The sequence below is a fragment of the Myotis yumanensis genome, unplaced genomic scaffold (genome assembly GCF_028538775.1).
Source record: "Myotis yumanensis isolate MYYU_CA2020_CCGP unplaced genomic scaffold, mMyoYum1.0.hap1 SCAF_12, whole genome shotgun sequence".
NCBI classification, from domain to species: domain Eukaryota; kingdom Metazoa; phylum Chordata; class Mammalia; order Chiroptera; family Vespertilionidae; genus Myotis; species Myotis yumanensis.
Window position 1 is genome coordinate 2,165,562 of NW_027223763.1, and position 21,169 is coordinate 2,186,730.

Consider the following 21,169-nt stretch of genomic DNA (forward strand, 5'->3'; position numbering starts at 1 on the left):
GAACAAGGACCCACACTTTGGTTTTGTCTGCACTGGGCCTCAAAATTCAGCAGCCCTCCCCAAAGGGAAGGGACCATCACCCCACCATTGCCCCGGAGCCGCTTCCATGGGGGTCCCGCGAAGTCGGGGGTGGGAGGCGCTGCATTAAACCTCAGGGTCCCCGGGCCGCCTCTTGGGGAGCGAGCGGGGCTCCGTCTGGCGCCTCTGCACCCGCAGCGTCTAAGGCTGCGACGCTCCGCTGTGAGAGCTCGGAGGGGGTGCCAACTTGGCTTCCCGCTGCCTCCAGCCCATGGACGCGCCCGAACTTGTTCTCAGCATTGGCACTTCCCGGGCAGGGAGACGTGAATCAGCCAGGAAGCTGCTTTGGCTTCTGGTCCGGGCCCAGCAGCGTAGGAGAGGTGCCCGCGGGGGGAGGGGCTGCGGGAAGGGCTGCGTGTCTGGTGTCTGCAGGGGGTGGAGCTTTCCACTCGATCTTGAACAAGGTTCCATGACGCGGATGGACCAGGTTTTATTTATCCATCCAGCCGTGGGTGCTCATTCCAGCTGTTTCCACGTTTTGGCTGCTGTGACCACGTGCACACAAGTCTGCGTGTGGACGGATGTGTTCACCTCTCCTGGGGAGAGGGACACCCGCAGCGGAGTCACTGGGTCGCGCAGGAACTCTGTGTTTAGTGTTTCGGGCAACCCCCGGCTGTTTTCAAGGCGACCACTCCCCTTTCCGCCCGCTGGCCACGTGGGCCCCACGCCCGCCAGCCCTGTCTTGCCTGATTCCAACCATCGCAGTGGGGGAGGCAGCAGCCTGCAGATCTGAGCTGCGTTTCCCCGATGCCCGATGCTGTGGGCATCTTTGCACGTGCTTGTTGGCCACCTGTATACCTTCCTGGGAGAAATGCCTATGCAGACCCTCTGCTCATCTTTAAATTGTGTCGTTTACCTTTTTTGAGTTATGAGGATTCTTTATAGATTCTGGATACAAATCCCAGATCAGATCAAAGACTTGCAAGCACCCCCCACTCTGTGGGTTGTCGTTTCATTTCTTGGTGGTGGTGTTGGCGGCAGAGAAGTTCTTGATTCGGATGAGGCACGGCTGACGTCTGTCCCTTCTGCTTTGGGTGTTGTGTTTAGGAAAACGTTCCCTAACCCAGGTTCACATAGACTTACTCCTAGGTTTCTCCTAGGAATGTTACAGTCTTAGTTCTTACACTTGGTCTGGGATCCATTCTGATTACGTTTTGTGGACGGTGTGAGGTAGGGGGTCCAACTTCATTCTTCTGTGTGTGGACAGCCAGTGGTCCAGCCAGCACCACTGGGTGAAGAGTATTCTTTCTCCCACTGAATTGCCTGGGGCCACCCTTGTTGAAAATCATAAATGTGAGGGTTTATTTCTGGACCCTCAATTCTACTCGGTTGATCTATGTGTCAATCCATAGGTTACACCACCCTGTCTCAATGACAGTAGCTTTGTAGTAAGTTTCTGGTAAGTTTTCAAGTCAAGAAGTATGAGTCCTCCAGCTTTGTTCTTCTTTTTCAATATATATATATATATATATATTTAATTTCAGAGAGGGAGAGGGAAAGAGAGATAGAAACATCAATCATGAGAGAGTATCATTGATCGGTTGCCTCCTGCACACCCCCTACTGGGGACCGAGCATGTGCTCTTGACCAGAATGGAACCCGGGACCTTCCAGTCAGCAGTCCAACGCTCTATCCACTGAGCCAAACCAGCTAGGGCTCAAGATTGTCTTGAATATTCTGGGTCCCTCGCATTTTCATATGAATTTTGGAATCAGCTTGTCAGTTTCTGCCACGGGCCGGCGGAGATGTTGGTAGCGATGGTGTTGAACAGTGGGGAGTGTTTTCCCCTTGGCAACAGTAAGTCTTCCGTAAACATGGATGTCTTCCCACTTGCTCAGGTCTTCTTTGATTTATTTCAAAAATAGTTTGTCGTTTTTAATTCCAGTTTTGCACTTTTGTTACATTTACTCGTAAGCATTTTATCTTTTTTTAAAAAAATATATTTTATTGATTTTTTACAGAGAGGAAGGGAGAGAGATAGAGAGTTAGAAACATCGATGAGAGAGAAACATCGATCAGCTGCCTCCTGCACATCCACTGGGAATGTGCCCGCAACCCAGGTACATGCCCTTGACCGGAACCGAACCTGGGACCTTTCAGTCCGCAGGCCGATGCTCTATCCACTGAGCCAAACCGGTTCCGGCTACTCGTAAGCATTTTAAAACTCTTTCATACATGGCGGGTTTATTGTCACTCCGCTCAATGTCTTCTAAGTCCCCTTGCGATTTTTTCTGATCTGCTGGCTGTTGTTCCGTTTCACTGCTCTGAGAGTTTTCCAATGTCCTGCTAGATTCCCAGTGTAATTCCATTGTGGTCGAAGAACATGCTTTGTATGACTTTAATCCAGTGGTTCTCAACCTTCTGGCCCTTTAAATACAGTTCCTCATGTTGTGACCCAACCATAAAATTACTTTCGTTGCTACTTCATAACTGTAATGTTGCTGCTGTTATAAATCGTAATGTAAATATCTGATATGCAGGATGATCTGAGGCGATCCCTGTGAAAGGGTCGTTCGACCGCCAAAGGGGTCGTGACCCACAGGTTGAGAACCACTGCTTTAATCCTTTTGAAAGTATTAGGTTTGCTTTTATGGCTGATGATCTACCCTGGGTGTGTCCCTGTGTCTGAGATGTCACGGTGTTTCTGAGCTGGAGGGGACGGAGGGGAGGCTCACAGCGGGTGGCAGCAGAGAGCCCCAGTGCCCGTGATCCTGGTGGGCGGGAGGGGGCACGTCTCAGAGCCCCTGGCACCCGCCCTGGCCTTTACAGATCAGGCAGGAGTGCCTGGCCTGCAGAGGCGCGGCGGCCGTGTTCGACATGTCCTACTTCGGCAAGTTCTACCTGATGGGCGTGGACGCGAGGAAGGCTGCCGACTGGCTGTTCTCTGCCGACGTCAGCCGACCCCCAGGTACGAGGCCAGGGCGGGTCATGTTCCTGTCAGGCTTCAGCTCCAGGCAGAACTCCTGGCACAGCTCTGGGCACTGGCACGAGGTGGCACCTCTGGGTTCCTCCAGCACATGCTCTGCCCCTCGGCCTGGCCTGGGCCCCTGTCCAGATCCCTGTGCCCTTACCACCAATCCCAGGCCCCAGGGCTGTGGGCCTCTCTGCATCCCTCCCTCCCCCCTTCCTTCCCCACCCCCATCCCTTGCTGTCCCGGTACTTTGTTCCAGAAAGGATTTGAGGCCCCCAGCAAATGTCTCCTGGCACTGGGGGGCCCCCACGCACCCCCAGGAGTGCTTGCCCCAGATAGGGTTCCAGATTAAATAAACACTCATGCTCAGTTAAATGTGGATTTCAGATAAAGAACGGGGAATTTCCTAATGAGTGTCATGTAACATTTGGGATAGTCATCTCCTGTTTTGTCACCCACACACCATCTTACCCCACAAGCCTCACCCATCCTCTGCATCAGTCCCCAGGGTGGCTGTGCCCTGCACGACCTCAGTGACTGCCTTTCAGTTTGGAGGCGAGAGGCCCCAGCAGGGGTCGCCAGGGCCACGCTGCCCTGACGCTCGGGAGGACCCTCCTGCCTCTGTCCCGGCTTCTGGCTGCGGCTTCCCTCCTCCGAGGCCACAGGGCCTCCTCCCTGCATTTCCTCTTCCCATGAGGACACCAGCCATGTTGGGTTAGAACCCGCGCTCATGACCTGCCTTTACGTGATTATGTCTTCCAAGGCCTGTTTCCAAACAAGGCCACGCTCACCGACACTGGGGGAGGGGACTCCAACACACCTTTTTGGGGACACAATTCCACCCATAACACCATCTCTCCAGCCAACCCGCCAACCCACCTACGCTCGGCACCTCCATTTACGCCCCTCAGTGCTCCCATGAGTCCACTCACCAGTCATCCTGCCGCACCATCCGCCTGCCTACCCACCCCTCCTCCCGCCACCACCTCCTCCCACCCATCCACCTGCCCTCCCACCCCTCCTCCCATCCCCTCCTCCCACCCATCCACCTGCCCTCCCACCCCTCCTCCCACTCCTCCTCCCACCATCCACCTGCCCTCCCACCCCTCCTCCCACCACCACCTGCTCCCACCATCCACCTGCCCTCCCACCCCTCCTCCCACCACCACCTGCTCCCACCATCCACCTGCCCTCCCACCCCTCCTCCCACTCCTCCTCCCACCCATCCCACCTCCTCCTCCCACCCCTTCATTTCTCCACCCATCTACTCCCCCTTCACCCATTCCCCCTTCCACCCGTCTGCCCTCCAACCTTCCCATCCATCCACCCCTCCCCCTGCACCCCCTCCGCCCACCTTTTCCCTCCCCCATCACATACCCATTTATTCTGCAGACTCTAGGGAGCCTCTGCTACCAGGCACGGTGCTCAGGGAGCCCGAGTGGACGAGATGTGGATCCCGGGGGCGGGGTGAGGGCGGGGTGGGCGTCAATGGCGAGACATTTCGAGAAGAAAGACCTTCCTCCCTGATTCTCCGGGGGGGGGGGGGGGGGGGGGCTGACGGCACTGGCGACCCGCGCCCCCTCTCCAGGCTCTCGGGCGGGGGCGGGAGACCCTGAGTGGAGGGGTCTTTCCTGCGTGCGTCTGTGCGTGCGTGGGTGCGTGCGTGCGTCTGTGCGTGCGTGGGTGCGTGCGTGCGTCTGTGCGTGCGTGGGTGCGTGCGTGCGTCTGTGCGTGCGTGGGTGCCTGCGTGCGTCTGTGCGTGCGTGGGTGCCTGCGTGCGTGGGTGCGTGCGTCGTGCGTCGGCGCACAGACGGCCTTCCTCCGCAGGCGCCACGGTGTACACCTGCATGCTGAACGCGCGGGGCGGCACCGAGAGCGACCTGACCGTCAGCCGCCTGGCCCCCGGCCCCGAGGCCTCGCCCCTCGCCCCCGCTTTCGAAGGTGAGCGGCGCCCCGCACAGCCCCGCTCCGGCCGGTGCCCTGGTGCCCCTGGCGGCGGGAGGGCGGGGCGGGGCGAGGAGAGGTCTGCGCTCGGGGCGCAGTGTCATGTCTGCGAGCCCGGACCCTGGCGCTCGCGGCGGCCCTGGCGCGGGCTGCTCGGCTCCTCTGCCCGAGCGGTGAGCCCAGGCGAAGGTCGTGCCTCCCACCGGGATGCGTGAGCCCCTCTCTGCGTGAACACCTGTGCCCCGTGGACTGTCCGGGTGCCCACGGGAGTCCCGGTTGGGTTCCAGTGGATCCTCGGCCCCAGGGTTGGAGGAAGGCGAGGTGACGCCGGCACGGGAGGCGCTCCAGGGCCGGGGACACCGCTACGCGAGGGCACCGCACGCGGTGAAAGCTGTTCGGTTCCTGCTCTGAATGCGAGTCTGTTAAGTGCGCGTGTGTGGCACACGCGTGTGCACGGCACCTGCTCCGTCGGGTCACCAGGAAGGCAAGAGGACGGGCGATCCGCCGGATCCCGGCTGTGCACACACAGCCGTGAGCGGGGGTTTTGAACCCCCTCTCATCGCAAAAGGCCTGGGCACAGCCCGCAGGAAACAGCTGGCAGCACCGGGAGGTGCGGGATCCAGTCCAGGGCTGCCGCGCCCCGGAGCCCCTGGAGGCTCCACCTGCAGCTGGGCCCGACCTGGGCTGGCCTCTGGTCTCAGGCCCAGGCGTTCCGTGTTTGGAAGAGAGACTGGGGGCCAGGTCCATGGTGCCGGCCTCAGCGAGTCCGGATCTGGGCCGGGCGGGGTGCCCGAGACCAGGGACACAGGGACACAGGCACATGGAGGGACATGGAAGCTGGCAAGGGGCTCTCGGCTCCCAGAGGAGAGGAGCGGGTCCCAGGCTGCCCGCCCTGGCTGATGTGGGGCCGGGGTCTCCCGTGCCGACATGGTGTCGGGCTCGCACTCTCTCCCAGATCAGGAGCCTTTGAAAAGTGACGAGAGCCTGGGACTCTCCCAGGACAGTGCCCTGGCGTGTGCGTCCTCAGGGTCCCGTCCCCCAGTGGCGGTCCCATGTGGTGTCCTGTGTGCATGAGGGTCCAGGCCCTGGCCAGGTCACTGCTCTGCTGGTTGCTTTCTCAACCCAAGCCTCAGGCCGCCCAGCCCCACAACCCCTTCTAAGGTGCTGCTTCCCTTCCAGGGGACGCCTTCTACCTGGCTGTGGGCGGGGCCGTGGCCCAGCACAACTGGTCCCACATCACCTCGGTGCTGCAGGACCAGCGGTTCCGGTGCCAGCTCATCGACAGCTCAGAAGACCTGGGCATGATCAGCATCCAGGGCCCAGCCAGGTGAGGAGAGGGGGCACCTGGGTGCACCTGGGCCCCGACCCTAGTCCCTCCAACTGGGACCCGTGGCCAGAAGCCCTTACTGTCCTGAAGGGGACAGTCTGGTTAGCTAACCAGTCGGGGGAAGCTAGAGATTCCACGAGGGATAAACCGTCTCTAAAGCTCTAAAATGCAGAGAAACTTTTCGTGTGACTCAGTATCGCAGGGTTCAGGGGTCACGTCTCAGAATTACATACGGCTCTGGGGGCGGGCAGAGCCGGGCCCAGGTCCTGCCTGCTGCCTGGGCGAGAGGCCACCTGCCTCCTTCTGAGCAGCTCCCTGCGCACCTGTGATGACCACAGGGCCGCTCGTTCCCCATTCATTCACTCTACGTATTCACAGAACTCCCCACACGGAGCCCAGCCCAGAAGGGGCACTCGGGCAGCTGGGCACTGTCCAAAGGCCCCTCTGGCTGGGCTTCGGAGGAGGAACCCGGGGGTGGGGCCAGAGGGGGAGCGCATCATGTTAAAGCCACCCACCGGCACCTGTGGGTTGCCAGCCCTGTGCCAACATCTCCCCAGCTGGCCCTAGACTGGCCGGCCTCCCTCCCTGGCGGGGTCGTAGCTGCCTTCATGGGCACTGCTCGGGCACACAGCAGGCGCACAGTGGGTGCTTCTGAGCAGTCGAAGAGGATCTGAGTGGCTCGTGTACTGGAACTGTCAAGTGTTTGAATTCGGGTTGCCTGTGGGGACCCAGGTCTGTAGCGGGATGGGGGGGCGCAGGGCAGCAGGAGATGTGGTCGGACGGGGGTGGCGTTAGATGGTTAGATCACTGACCCAGCCTCTGTTCACCCACCCGAGGAAGGAGCCCTTGAGAGCGCATCTGTGGGTCTGGCCTCCACCGGGGTTGCCTGCTCCTTCATTGTCGCCTGAGGGTGGCTTTCTGTGCCTGTGTGGTGTGTGTTCGTCCTGCTGTGTCTTCATTGGCACCAGTCCTGCTGTCAGTCTGCCCCACGAGCACAGGGACTGGTCCCGCTCACTGCTCTGTCCCCAGTCCCTCCTGGTGCAGAGCGCACACCCAGGGGTGCCAGCAAGTATTTGTTGACTGACTGACCGACTGTTCTTGCTTGCAGCCGGGCCATCCTCCAGGAGGTGCTGGATGCAGACCTGAGCAATGAGGCCTTTCCCTTCTCCACCCACAAGCTGGTGCGAGCCGCCGGGCACCTGGTAGGTACCCGCTGTCCTCAGGTTCTGGGCAGCAGCCACCTGCTGGAAGGAATACCCGGGGCTGGGACTTGGGAACCCCAGTGCCCTTGGGCAAGGCTGTTCACCTCCCAGAGCCTTGGTCCCCATTGTGAACAGAGACCCGGTCCTGCCCACCAGCTGCCAGGACCTCCAGGGGTGCTGGGTCTATGCCGGGCATCACCCCAGCTCCTCCTGGTGCCTGGCACAGGGGGCTCAGTCCCAGGCTTCTGCCAGGAAGGCAACCTCAGCCTCGCCACCCGCACAGCCGCCCGGGGTCCCCTCCCGCGTCGGGTGACGCGTTATTTCCTCTGCCTCCTTGGGACGGCGGGGCTGGGGCAGCTGGGCGGGTCTCCATGTCCTGCTGTGTCTCCCCTTCGCCCACCAGCGTGGCGGGTGTGGGAGGAGGAGGGCTGCTCGGGGAGTTCTAGCAGTCCTGAGGGGCACCCCCCCTCCCCCCAGCTCAGACAGTCTGGGACACAGGACCCGAAGCTTCTGAGACTGTGGACAGTCAGGGCCCTGTCAGAACCGGCTTCCTCAGAGCCCCTGGGGCCAGGCGCCTGGTCTGGCCTGGGCCAGCACGGCCCTTCCTGGGCCTCAGGGTCCTTGTTGGAAATTAGGGACCGTGACCTTCCCTCTGCATTCCTGAAGCCAAGGGGAGCAGCAGACAGTGTAACACCAGCCACTGTTTGCTGTGTGGGCCCAGGGTACCAGGTGCTGTACCTGGCCCACTGAACCAGGCCCTGGACCAGGCGCCACTCTAGGCGCACTGACACGAGGATTCCCCACACAGACCCTCTCAGGGTGCTGACACCAGGAGCGGATGAACTGTGCTGGGCCGTCCTGGGTGTGGCAGGTGTTAACCTCATCCCTGCCCTCTAGCCGCTCGATGCCGGGCCTCCTCCTGTTGTGACCAAAAATGTGTCCAGACATGAGCGAGGGTCCCCCATGGCTGCAGGGTTACCCATAGCAGGGGTGGCAGCCACGTGGGCAGCCACTATTTCAGGGTTACCCCTGGCAGGGGTGGCAGCCACATGGGCAGCAGGAGGACGGATGTTTCTTCCAATAGAGCTCAGAGAGGTAGGTTGGGCTGCCCAAGGCCGCCCAGCCAATAAAACAGGAAGAGTGCACGGATACGTGTCCGTGAAGCAGACGTGACCGTGAGGACGGGTTAGGCAGACAGATGGTCCTTTTCTCATCTCCCGTGTTCATCGGGGGTTTGGGCGGGGAGTGTGAGGGAGCGTTGGTGGGGAGCCATGCTGGCCCGCAGAAGGTCTGGAGGTCGGACGCGTCTGGGTCCTGTTAGCAAATAAACAGCATTGCGATGACATCGGCGAGGAGGCTGCCAGGGGGACGGAGATAAAGGCTGCTCTGCGGTGGGAGCCCAGGAGGCGAGGCCGAGCTAGGGGAGCAGGAAGCTGGGGGGGGGGCGGGGAGGGGGATCTGTCTAGCTCGCTTCCTGACTCCTCGGTGCCAAATTGCCTGCCGGGACCAGAGAGGGTGGGCACTTCGCAGGAGCAGCACAGCTCAGCCGGGGTGGTGGCTGCACCCCGCCTGCCCCTGGGCCCATGCGGCATCTGAGCTGGGAGCCTCTGTATGGTTCAGGGCGGGGGTTCGCTGGGGAGAGGACCAGGTGGGAGCACTCCCCTCTCAGCCAGGCGCTCCCATTAGGCACCTGGAACGTGGTTTTGGATGGCGGGTCCGGCTGCCTCCCCGCCCCTGGGGCTGCCCTGGCCGCCTCCCAGGTCTGGCCGCGCTGTGGTGGCCGGGCTCCGAGCAGGGCTGGTGGAAAAGAGGCCGGGCTCCGGGGTGAACCTCTCCCCAGGGTGATAAGCGGGCGGACACGCGTGGGGGAGTGGGGTTAGGGTGTGCGGGCTCCTCCCCGCCCTGTCCCCCAGGGTTGGCTACTGGTTTTGTCAAAAAGGATTTACTGCTGGGTGGACGCGTGTGCCCTCCTCTGCTTCCAACCCCTCGGCCTCCCTGAGCCTTCCCTTTGTCCACCTGGCACGGGACGGGGGTGGACCTGGCACGGGACGAGGGTCGTTAAGCAGATTCCAGGAGAAGCTGGCGCAAAGCTTGCCTGCCCGTCTGGGCATCAGCGTTTCACTGAGAATCCCGGGAGCGTATGCCAAATGAGGACGAGTCAAGGAAGCCCTAACCCAGCGAGGGGGGGGAGGGGGAGAAACCGAGAGAGAGAGAGAGAGAGAGAGAGAGAGAGAGAGAGAGAGAGAGAGAGAGAGAGGACAGAGACAGAGACAGAGACAGAGACAGACGGAGACAAACAGACAGGCCCCAGGTGCTTCCTTCCCCCCTGACTCTGGCCGAATGCGAACACGGAGTCGGGACCACCCTGCGTGCACATCTGTGTACACGGCCTCGTTCCCTCACGACCTGGCAGTCGGGTTCTTGTTCTTCTAAATGTTCTGCGAGCCGCTCTGAGCGCCACGTCCCCTCGCTCAGCTCCGTGAGCCCCTGTGCTTGGGCCTTGACGCGGGGCCGTTTCTCCTCCTCGAAGCCCGGTGACCAGCATCCCTCGACCGTGCCCCTTCCCCAGCCTCTCTGTGGACCCGGGAGGGAGATTCCTCAGCTCGGGACCCTGAGACTGTCCTGCGGAGACTGGCAGGCTGGCTCCTCCGTGAGAATAAGCGCTGGGTCTCCTACACTACAGGGTCTCCTGCCGACGCTGAGCTTCCCCCCCCCCCCCCCCCCGCCCCCAGCCTGGCTCTGAAATCAATGCCCACAGTCAGCTGGGGGCATCAGCTGAGTGCCGGCCAGATGCGGAGCTCTGAGCTGGGCCCTGGATGGCAGCTGCAGCCCCCTCCACGAGTCACACCCAGGTTGAGGTTGGGGTCGGGCAGGGTCCTGCAGCCACAGCCCAGCCTGCACTGGAGGGTGACCTGAGGGGGGTGCAGGAGCCCCTCCCCAAGGAGCTGACATCAGAATGAGAGGGTCCCAGGGACAAGTTCGAGGAGGGAGAGTCAAGTCTTGGCAAGAGAAACACGGATGGAGGAGAGACCTGGTGGTTGGGGTCACGGCCGTGCCTGGGTGGAAGCTGGGTCAGCACAGAACCCGAGGGCTCGGGCAACGTCACCCCACTGTTCAGTAGAGCTGGGGGCTGGCAGGCCTGGCTTCCAGTCCTACCCCAGCCTTCTTCGGGGCTGCCTCTCAGGCCTCAGTTTCCCCATCTGTAGCGCCCAGGCTAGACAATGTCTGAACTCCTTTCTGGGCCGGCCCACCAGTCTGTCAGCCGTCCCTCCTCCCGGGCCTGGGAGTCTCACATTCTCCCAAATAAGCTGTCTGGGCTTTGGTGCGTGTTGGCGCCCCATCCCTCAACGTGAAGAGACGCCGGGGCCGCAGCGCGGGGCCGGGCCAAGTATTTATGGGAGATCGTTGGGCTCCGGCCAAGCAGATGTGGGAGCGGGACGTGGGCCTCTAGTCGGCAAGGCCTCCTGGTTGCAGGGCGCGGAATGGCGGCCCCGAGCCTCGCCCACAGCCCGGCCCGGGATGCATGGGCAGCCCCGCAGCGCCCACGGGACCCAGGCTCACAGCAGCCGGGCAGGGGTCCCTGGCTGAGCGGTGTCCCCAGCTGAGCGGTGTCACGGTTTTGCAATAATTCTCCGAGATGCTTGGCTCCGGCCAGGCTTCCATGAGCCGCATTCCTAGAGGAAGGACAGAGGGCGGGGCCGCTGTCCCCTCGGCAGCCAACTGACCAGATGGCCCTGCTTCCCACACATTGGCCTCAAGGCCATGGAGGTTCCCGGGGGGAAACGCTCCCGGTGTGGTCACCGGGCCGGACGTGGTGTCCCGGTGCCTCGGTGAGGACGGGCCCCTCTGCAGAGCAGCAGCGCCGGGCTGGAGGCTCAGCACGAGACGTGGCGATAAAGCGACTTCCTCCTGAACATGAATTTCAGGTCAGAAGGAAATTGGATTTCTCTCCCTGACGGTGTGAAGTCCGCACGGATTTGATGGCTCGGGGGAAGGTTCTCTCACCCGCAACATTCTAGAAAGGGGCCACCTCCACGCAGACGGCCTTGGCCGATGGGGTTTCCGTTGCCGGCTGAAAGGTCCTTCCACAACCTGTGCAGCGTCGCCGTGGCCCCGGGACCTGGGAGCCGTGGCCGAGCACCCGCAGCCCCTCCTGTGGTGTCCGCGGGGGCAGCATGTCTGGCTGGGGCCTGAGGACAGTGTGGTTGGAATGAGGCCAGTGGTGCTGAGGGACCTGGGGCGTGTGCATCAGAGATTCCAGAACCTCCTCCAGGAGCCCCGTCCTTTCTCTGCAGGGGCTGCTGAGCGTCCGGCCCTGCGTCCTCTGTGGGTGCAGACAGCGCCTTTCTGGGGATGCCCCGTCGCTGTCACTAGCAGCTTGAAACCCGACTCCAGGCAGCCAGTTGGGAAGGTGCGCTTTCCTCAGGGGCGTCTGGGGCTGACCTGGCCTTCCACAGGCCAGAGAGGAGCCCCGAGGATTGGACGGTGTCCATGGTGCTTTTTACATCCTCAGAGGGGCCGGATTTATAAAATGCGGTTTGAGCACCACACCGTTTATTTATTTTTATCCTGATTCTTGGAAAACTAGTTTCTATCACCATCTTCACCACCATCACAATAATCACCACCATCGCCACCACTACCATCGCCACTGCCACCACCATCGCCGCCGCCATCACAATCATCACCGCCACCGCAACCACCATCACCATCATCACCACTATCACCACCACCATCGCCACCACACATTAGCCTCTGAACCAGACCTCTGGGAGAGTGCACACCCCATAGCAGGATGGTTTTAGGATCCAGGATGTCTTTGGAGCCTTCAGAGGGTTTTGAAAAATGAAGATAATCTGAACATGCAACCACTGTGCTGCTTCCCTCTCCTGTGGGTTCGGGGCCGCCACAGGCCCTGCAGAGAGCAGCCCGTGCTCTGGTCCCACCCCCCCGCCTCTGGGCCTCGGGTCCCCACTGTTTAAGGGGTGACAGGTTGGTGGCTGTGCCTGCTGTGTCGGCCGTGCTGTCACACAACCAAACACGCTGGGAACTTGTGAAACCGCCATGAGCTGATGTGATCTGAGAAGGTGGACGTGCCGGCCTGCGTCTGTGGGCACAGCTGCTTGGCCTCCTGCGGGATGGACTCAGGTGCGCCAGGCTTGTTCTGATGGCGCATCCGCGGGAGCGCCGTGGCCTCCCCTGACCTGGGCACTTTCAGGGCCTTGGGCCCAGGCTCAGGCGGGCACTCAGCACCTCCTTGGACTTCAGTCATCTCCAAGGAGAGCTGGCGGGAGGTCAGTGACGCACCAAGCCCCCTGAACGCATATGTTACTGAACCCTGAGAAGAGCCCCTCCCCCCTTCCACCCCGAAGGTTTGAGTGGGTCTGTAGAGCCCTGTGGTCCTGGGACGGAGTGCACGGCCTCTCTCCCTCCCTCCTGGCACCCAGAGCATCATGAGAGGACAAATGACAGTCCCTCTGGCTGTCGGGGCCCAGCTGTGGAGAAGAGGGTGCCTCATCTCACTTTCACCATCTTAACCACGTAAAGCACGTGGCTCGGTGTGCAGCGCACTCACATCGCCACATGATGTGCATAGCTCCCCCCGCCCCCCCAGCTCCGAATAACCACCCTCCTCTCAGTGGCTGTGAACTTGACTACGTTAGTGCCTCCTACGTGTGAGTCATACAGAACACGTCCTTTTGTGACTGGCCTAGTTCACTCAGCGTCACGTCCTCAAGGCTTGTCCATGTGGCAGCAGGTGTCAGAATTTCCTGCCTCTTCACGGCTGAGTACTATGCCATGCATGGATGTACCACACTGTGTATCCATTTTACAGTGGATGGACACGGGCTCACTCCCGCCTCTTGGCTGTTGTGAATAATGCTGCTGTGAACATGGGCAGCCGGCAGTGTGAGATCTTGCCCTCAGTGCTTTGGACAGACACCCAGAAACAGAATTGGACATACGGTCGGTCTCTTAATTTCTCAAAGAACCACCATCCTGTCTTCCTGAACAGTCGCACCATTTCACATTCCCGCAGGCTGTGCCCAGGGTTCCCGTTTCTCCACACCCTCGCCAACACTGGTCATTTCCCGGGTGTGTTTTTAAATAGGGATGAGGTCATCTCATTGAGACTTTGATTTGCATTTCTCTGATGCTTAGTGATACTGATCACTTTCTGTATGTTTACTGGCCGTCGGTGTGTCATCTTTGAAGAAATGTCTTCATCAGGTGGTTGTGCTGTTGTCGAGTTGTAGTTCTGTGTGTATTCTGGGTCTTAAGCCGTATCGAATAGACGGTTTGTCAGTGTCTCCCAAGCCGCAGGCTGCCTTTCCACTGCTGATCGTACCCTTTGACGCACAGAAGTTTGCACACGTGATGGAACGTAGTCCTGTGAGAACGTGTTGCTCTTGTCTACGCCTTCAGTGTCATAGCTAAGAAATCACCCAGGTCCAGTGTCATAAAGCGGCTCCCCTGTTTTCTTCTAAGAGTCTCACCGTTTCAGTCTGACACGTGGGTCTTCGACCATTGTGAGTTCACGTTTGCATCGGTGCGGGAGGGAGCCCAGCGGCATTCTTCTGCAGCGATGTTTGCTTCCCAGCACCGCAGAGCCGTCCTCTCTCTGTTGTGTGGTCTGGCCTCCTGTGGGAGACCATTTGGCCGTATGCACGGGGCTTCTTTCTGGGCCCTCCTTGCTGTTCCGTGGGTGGACGTGTCGGCTTTAGGCCAGCAGCACGGTGCTGAGTGCAGCAGGTTGTAGAAAGTTTGACATCAGGAAGCTGAGCCCTCCCGCCTCATTCTTCCTCTCAAGATTGTTTTGGTATTTGAGGTCCCCGTGACTCTGAGTTTTAGTGTGGGCTTTTCTATTTCTGCAAACGCCATGGAGATCTGATAGGGATTGCATTCAGCCTGTAGATCGCTTAGAGTAGTGTTGATACTGTAATGAACGTGGGCTGTGTGGCCATTTATTTGTATCTTCTTTCATTTTTTTCACCAAAGTTTTGTCGTCTTTAGCGTACAAGTCTTTCACCTCCGTGGTTGGGTTTATTCACCTCCTTTCTGGATTGTCCGTTCTCAGGGTTAGAAACACAGCTGATTTCTGGGTGTGGATTGTGTACTCTGCAACCTTGCTGAATGAGTTTATTAGGGTGAGAAAAGGGTTTAAGCAAAACCTGGCTTAAGTCCTCCCTGGGAACCTTCCACGATTCTGTGACTCCGCCCACTGCCTGTGGTTCCCGTAAGAGTGAATGCAGGGCTGTTTTTGAGCGGGTTTCTTGGGGGGCTTGCTCTTACAGTCCCTCCACGCCAACATGTGCTGGCAGGTGGCTGTGTATCAGGCATTGGCTTGCCATGAAGGTGGTGCTCACAGCACTGGCCTCCGCCCATTTATCAGATGGGAACACTGAGGTCGGGAGAGGCTGACCCGGAGCCGGTGTTGCAGACGTCCTCACACTGGGCTTTCCCTTCCGAAGGCGTGAGCACTTCCCCATCTTCCTGCTTCCGTGGAGAGCAGGAGGGTGTGTTGGAGCCAGTGATGCCGTGCCTTGGAGAGGCCCCTGGCATCCCCACTCGCCCTCGCTTTTCTGGGGAGCGGGGTCCGTCTGCTCCCGCCTGTTTCCTCAGGAAGCATCTGCTCAGCCCCTCTGGCGGAGCCTGCTCGGGGTGTGGGGGATCAGCCGCAGCAGCCCCCACATTGGCTTCCAGAGCTGGGAAGGGGCTGCGTCCCACCCGGGATTCAAGGAAGCTGCGGGCCGACCCTCGCTCTGCGCGGGGTGTCACACTCGGAGCCTCAGTCTTGGGGCTGTTGGTGGGCGAGCTGTACCGAGGATTCTTCTATTTTGTTCCGTATGAGATTGGCTTTGGGCCCGGGCTCCGCGCAGCTGTCCTGGATTAGCCCCCGCCGGCAGGCAGGCCTGGGGAGGCCGAGAGCTTCCACCGGGGCACGGAAGCGTCCACAGCACATTTCCCATCAGTTTGGAGTTTTTCGAGAGGCGGGCCGGTCCAGGGCCTTCCGAGTCCAGGCCCCCGCGGCTGTGGTTAGAGCGTCCAGTGCAGAGGAGCTTGCTGCGCCGGGAGCGTGGCCTCCACTCCTGCGCGGGCATGTCCCGAGGGGAGCTGCCCCCGGCGGACCTTCCAGCCGGAGCAGTGGAGGGGCTTCTCCTTGCTCCCTGTGACCTCTGTGACCTGCTGTGCTCCCTGTGACTCTGTGACCTGCTGTGACCTCTGTGACCTGCTGTGCTCCCCATGACCTGTGACCTCTGTGACCTGCTGTGCTCCCCATGACCTGTGACCTGCTGTGCTCCCCGTGACCTCTATGACCTGCTGTGCTCTCACTGTTCCTGTTGTGAGCTGGTCGGTCCCCGGGCTGAGCGCTCAGGCCTTCCCCACGGGGACCTGTGGGTTCGGGACTTGCCCGCAGGCCTGGAAGCAGACATGGTTGCTGGGTGCTTGGATGACACGCAACCCCACCCAGCGTGCAGGATCAGTCACATGCGGCTGGCCGAGTGACCCCAGGCTTGTGGTGGCCTCGTGCAGTCGCTGGTGGCGACGGGTGTGAGGGACACGCAGAGACCAGCTGTCCCTGTCACAGCTGCTCCTGCTCGGGCCCCACACCGGGGCCTCAGCCCACTGACAGGCACCCTGTTCAGAGGCACAGACAGGACGCAGCACAGGAGAGGCCGCGGGGCGATGGAGGCAGAGGGTGGGATGAGGCGGCCACAGCCACTGAGCGCCCAGAGCCCAGGGGAGTGGGGAGAAGGGTCCCCCTGGGCCTGGAGGGAGCGCCGGGCAGGCACCCGCGTGTTGCACTTCCAGCCCCAGAATGGAAGGGAGTCCAGTTGGTGATTTCAGCCACGGAGCGTGGCTCATTTGGTGGCTGCAGGACCCTCACACGGTCACTTAGGAGGAGAGCTGAGTCCCGGGACTGTGCCCACTTTCTCCCAACGCCGACCCCCTTCTCCCCTTACAGGTTTCCAAGGGCTCCTGGGAAGTCTCTTCGGAGACCCCACGTTTCGGTGGGGGGCTGGCCGGGGCTCAGGGACAGCCGATGACAATGGTGAAATGGCACCGTCCACCCGTGAGTGGGAGCGGGGCCTTGACTGCGGTGGGTGCCCTCAGCCAAGTGAGCGCTGTGACTGTCCCCAGGTGCGGGCCATGCGGCTGTCCTTCGTGGGGGAGCTGGGCTGGGAGCTGCACATCCCCAGGCCGTCCTGTGTGCCCGTGTACCAGGCCGTGATGGCAGCGGGCGCCAAGCATGGCCTTGTCAACGCCGGCTACCGGGCCATCGACTCTCTGAGCATCGAGAAAGGTGCGCGCAGGTGGCGGGGGTGAGGTTGGGGGAGGACGGTGGGGGGTGGCAGAGCCCTGTAGGGATCGGGAAGCTGCTACTCCCCAGGCCTGTTCCCGCCTCCTCCGTGACACTCCCGCCGCCCACTGCCCGTGACCCGGGCATTCCCCCAGGCCGGGTCTTCTGACACCCCCTCGGGCGGGGAGCTGGGGTGTGGAGACAGGACCAGGCTCAGTTTGGACGCGGTGCCTAATGTCCTGAGAGCCGCCAGGGCCCTCCGCCAGCCTCTCCCCATCCCAGCCCACGGTGTGAGGCTGGGAAGCCGGTGGGTGCCTGGCCTGGGGGCGCTGAGCCGTGGTCCCCTCCGCACAGGCTACCGGCACTGGCACGCGGACCTGCGGCCGGACGACAGCCCCCTGGAGGCGGGCCTGGCCTTCACCTGCAAGCTCAAGTCCGCCGTCCCCTTCCTGGGGCGCGAGGCCCTGCAGCAGCAGCGGGCGGCTGGCCTCCGCAGGCGCCTGGTCTGCTTCACGGTGGACGAGTGAGTGCTCGGCCTGGGCCCCCGGGGCTGGGGCAGCGGGGCCCCCAGGACGAGGACGGGGCTCGCCTTCCTCCCACGCGGATTTTAACAGAGGGAGGTCCTGCCAAGCCACCAGCAGGGGGTCGGCCCAGGCAGGGGCCTTGGGAGGGTGGCCTGGCCTCGAGGCAGCTTCCCGTCACCCCGCTGGGCCTCCCACTGTTCCAGCTGCCTGCTCCCCGGGCTCCGGGATAGGGGACGGGGTGGGCAGGGCCAGGCTGGGGCCACCCGCACTTGCGAATGGGACCACTGGTGCAAGGGACGGGGCCTCCTGCCAGCGAGAGGAGCCCCTCTCTCGGACCTGCCCTCTGCCTCCCCAGGCGGCTTTGCGCCTGCTGCTCAGCCAGGGCCATGGTGTCCCTGGTTCTGGGCACCTGGGTTCCACGTGGGCGGGCGGAGTCACTCTGAGGTGACAGTCCATGTGCGTCAGAGCCACGGCTCCGTGGAGTCCGAGCGGCAGCCGCCTCCAGGGCGGGCTCTAGCTCTGTGGGTTTGGGGTGACAGCCAGCACCCCATTCCCAGAGTCTGGGGCTTTCAGAGGTGTCAGGAGTGATGGGAGTGGAGGCGGGGCGAGAGGAAGGGGGCGAGCAGAGCTCTTTGTCACCGTCTGCGTGACTGCCTGCCCGTCACCCGGCACAGCTCGGCGAGGTTGGGCACAGACAGCGTAGGGCTGGCAGCCTGCGGTCCCGTCCTCGGGCGACCCCACCAGGATGCCGGCTGTGCAGCCACAGGGAGTGCCCGCCCTCGGCTCTGTCTCCTCACCTGGAGGTGGCACCAAAGGAGACGGGACACGTTCACAAAACCCCCTTCCATTCCATCCTCGTCCACGGGACGGGGCCCAGGCCGCTTCACCCTGGACACCGCACCCTCCAGGCTCGTCCCCTCAGTGTGGGGGTCTCGGGGCTCCAGCCCCCCCCCTCCCGCCAGGTGTCTCCCGGGGATGGGCTCTGGGTCCCAGTCTGTCTATTGCGTCTCCCAGGAAAGTGCCCATGTTTGGCCTGGAGGCCATCTGGAGGGACGGCCAGGTGGTGGGCCACGTGCGCAGGGCCGACTTCGGCTTCACCATCGACAAGACCCTCGCCTACGGCTACATCCGGGACCCCAGCGGCGGGCCGGTGAGTCGGGGGGTGTTAGCAAGGACCACATGGCAGCTTGGGTGGCCCTGGCTTAGGTGTTGGAAGCCCCCACGGCCTGGGCCTCTGCCCGGGGCCACGGGACACTCGCCGAGAAGCCGCCTCACTCCTTGTGTGTTTTCATTGTTCTCTCCCAGTCCTGAGTGCCGGGGGGGAGGGCGCCCCTAACCCCAGGGCAGACCCCCAACACCTTCCATGGGGCCCAGCCTTGTGTTATCCCTGCCAGATGTTGGCTCTGTTGGACCCAGGGATCTGGGCACGGGATCCACCCGCTGGGCCAGGGGCACGGGATCCACCCGCTGGGCCAGGGGCACGGGATCCACCCGCTGGGCCAGGGGCACGGGATCCACCCGCTGGGCCAGGGGCACGGGATCCACCCGCTGGGCCAGGGGCACGGGATCCACCCGCTGGGCCAGGGGCACGGGATCCACCCGCTGGGCCAGGGGCACGGGATCCACCCGCTGGGCCAGGGGCACGGGATCCACCTGCTGGGCCAGGGGCACGGGATCCACCCGCTGGGCCAGGGGCACAGGACCCACCCGCTGGCCAGGCCCTTGGTTCAGGGAAGGCCCTGCGCGGGGTTGGCTTGCTCGCAGGGGAGGAAGCGAGGCCGAGGTCCTGCTCCAAGAAGCAGCAGGTGTGGGCCCAGCACCACCAGGAGTAACGAGTGACGGCGTCTCTCCTCTGCCCCTAGGTCTCCCCGGACTTCGTGAAGAGTGGGGACTACAGCCTGGAGAGGATGGGGGTGGCCTACCCTGCCCGGGCTCACCTGAAATCTCCCTTTGACCCCGACAACAAGAGAGTGAAGGGGATCTATTGATGGGCCTACAGGCAGGGCCCCAGCTGCTCAGGCACCAGAGACCTGCCCTCTACCCACCCACCGCTCCCACGGGGCCTGCCCCACCGCCCCCCCCCCCCCCATGGCTCCCACGGGGTCTGCACCACCCTGAGCCCAGAACCTGGGCCCCTGCCAGAACATGGGCCCTCCCTGCCCTTGGGCCAGGCCTGCTCACCCGACAGATGTGGATGAGAGGGTGGGAAGAGGACCCAGGGCCCAGTCTCTGGTCACTGGCCAAAAGGTGGTCTCTAGTCCATCCACCCCCCCAGACACACCTGTGTGTCTTGGGCCAGGACCGTGACAAGCTTCCTAGAAGGTGCTGAGAGCGGACAAGCCCAGCGCTCGGGCAGGGAGGTTCCGCCTGCTGCTCCGGGCGGTGAAGGTTTTCAAGGCGCCATTCCCCCCCCCCCCCTCCCCCGCCAGTTGGGAACAGAGCAGGATTGATTAGTAATGTCTGCCTTGGGCACGTGCCAGGCGGTTCTGGCCCTCTGATTCAGGCCGCTGGGCACAGGGCCTGTCCCTGATCCCAGGACGGTGGCAAGGTCTTCCTGCCTCTATGTCCCAGGTTTTCACACAGGAAGTCTTCTGAGAGTCCCAGTGTGAAGTCCTCGCCCATACAGACAGGCCATCTGCCTCAGTTTCCCCAGGAGCTCCTTGATGATCATGTCTCAGTAAGAACCTGACAGCACCTTCCTGCCTGAGTGGCCTTTGTCCTTGCTGTGTCCTTGTCTCTCTTCTCTGGACCCTGGGGGAAGGGCCTGGCCTAGGCTCTTCTCTGGGCATCTGCCGTGAGGCCCTGCTTCCCTGCCCGGATGGGTGCCTGGCTGCCCCACCCACATGCCCAGGTCCCAGCCCCTCCACTCGCTCCCCCACCGACTTCCTTGCCCACTGGGCACCCCGGGGCCAGACAGCCTCAGCAAAGCTGCCCTGCACGGGTGTGACTTCCAATCACCACGAGTCCTGCCTGGCTCTCCGGGAAGCAGGGGGACATACTTAGGGACAGAGAGGACAAGGGCCACAGGAGAGCCCCAGGGGCACGGTGGTGATTGGGGTGCAGCCTGGCCTCTCGGGGGCTCACACACGGCTTCAGGCTGAGCTGGGACGGGCCCGGCTAGTAAAGCCGTCTCCAGGGAGCACGTTTGGGTCCAGCGGCCTTTGGACAGCTGGTTGGCCCCGTTGCCAGCCCACAGGCGAGGTACAGGGGCCTCGGCGAAGCACCACAGAGCCTGGCCTGCTCACCCGGGCCTGGCTCCGGCACGGGCCTGGGAGGGAGGAGTGGAGCCCGAGGGGCCAGGGGAGGCCACGTCCCAGACAGCCTGGCCTGCCTCGCCGGTCCCTGCAGGCCTGGGCAGGCCGCGCGGTGTTCCCTCCGCAGCCTGCCTTGGCGGGTGCTGAGGACCAGGACGTCGGACGTGGGTTCTAGTCTGACTCCTTCCTCGGAGCTGAGCTCAGAAACAGAAACTCCTGTTTTGCCCATTTGTGTGTTTGCTGTTCTCCGAGGAGAAACAGCCCTGACCACGTGGAGAGCGCCGGGGGTCACGTGCCGAGGCCACCCTGGGCCGCCTCCCACGCTCACCTGCCTCATCCTGCCACAGGAGGTTGAGGTCCAGGAGGGAAAGCAACTTGTCCAGGGGCACAGAGCAGAGGGAGGAGGGGGCCCTTGCTGCACTCTGGCCACCACCCGGACCGTCAGAAGGTGGGCAGAGTGCAAGGGGCTTGGCCAGGAGGCCTGGCCCTGGCAGGTTGCTGTCGGGTAATGAAGCGGCCCCCGGCGTCCTCGCTAGTGTTCACAAGGCCGGGCACGGCGCCTGCTTCCTGAGTGAGGAGGCGGAGGCCAAGGGCCCAGACGGGTCAGACCCGGGCAGCGCCTGGG

At 62.4% G+C, this 21,169-nt stretch overlaps 1 protein-coding gene across 2 annotated transcripts in view; it reads left to right on the forward strand.

The window, feature by feature from the left end:
* SARDH (sarcosine dehydrogenase) overlaps positions 1 to 19,997 on the forward strand; it is a 38,616-nt gene extending 18,619 nt beyond the window's left edge. For both annotated transcript variants that reach the window (XM_070430341.1, XM_070430342.1), the window contains exons 14-21: positions 2,848 to 2,986; positions 4,817 to 4,930; positions 6,113 to 6,260; positions 7,369 to 7,462; positions 16,607 to 16,769; positions 17,121 to 17,289; positions 18,305 to 18,440; positions 19,153 to 19,997. In XM_070430341.1, the coding sequence (XP_070286442.1) occupies positions 2,848 to 2,986; positions 4,817 to 4,930; positions 6,113 to 6,260; positions 7,369 to 7,462; positions 16,607 to 16,769; positions 17,121 to 17,289; positions 18,305 to 18,440; positions 19,153 to 19,278 (1,089 nt within the window). In that variant the 3' untranslated portion in view covers positions 19,279 to 19,997. The remainder of the gene's footprint in view (positions 1 to 2,847; positions 2,987 to 4,816; positions 4,931 to 6,112; positions 6,261 to 7,368; positions 7,463 to 16,606; positions 16,770 to 17,120; positions 17,290 to 18,304; positions 18,441 to 19,152) is intronic.
* Positions 19,998 to 21,169: the final 1,172 nt, after the last annotated feature.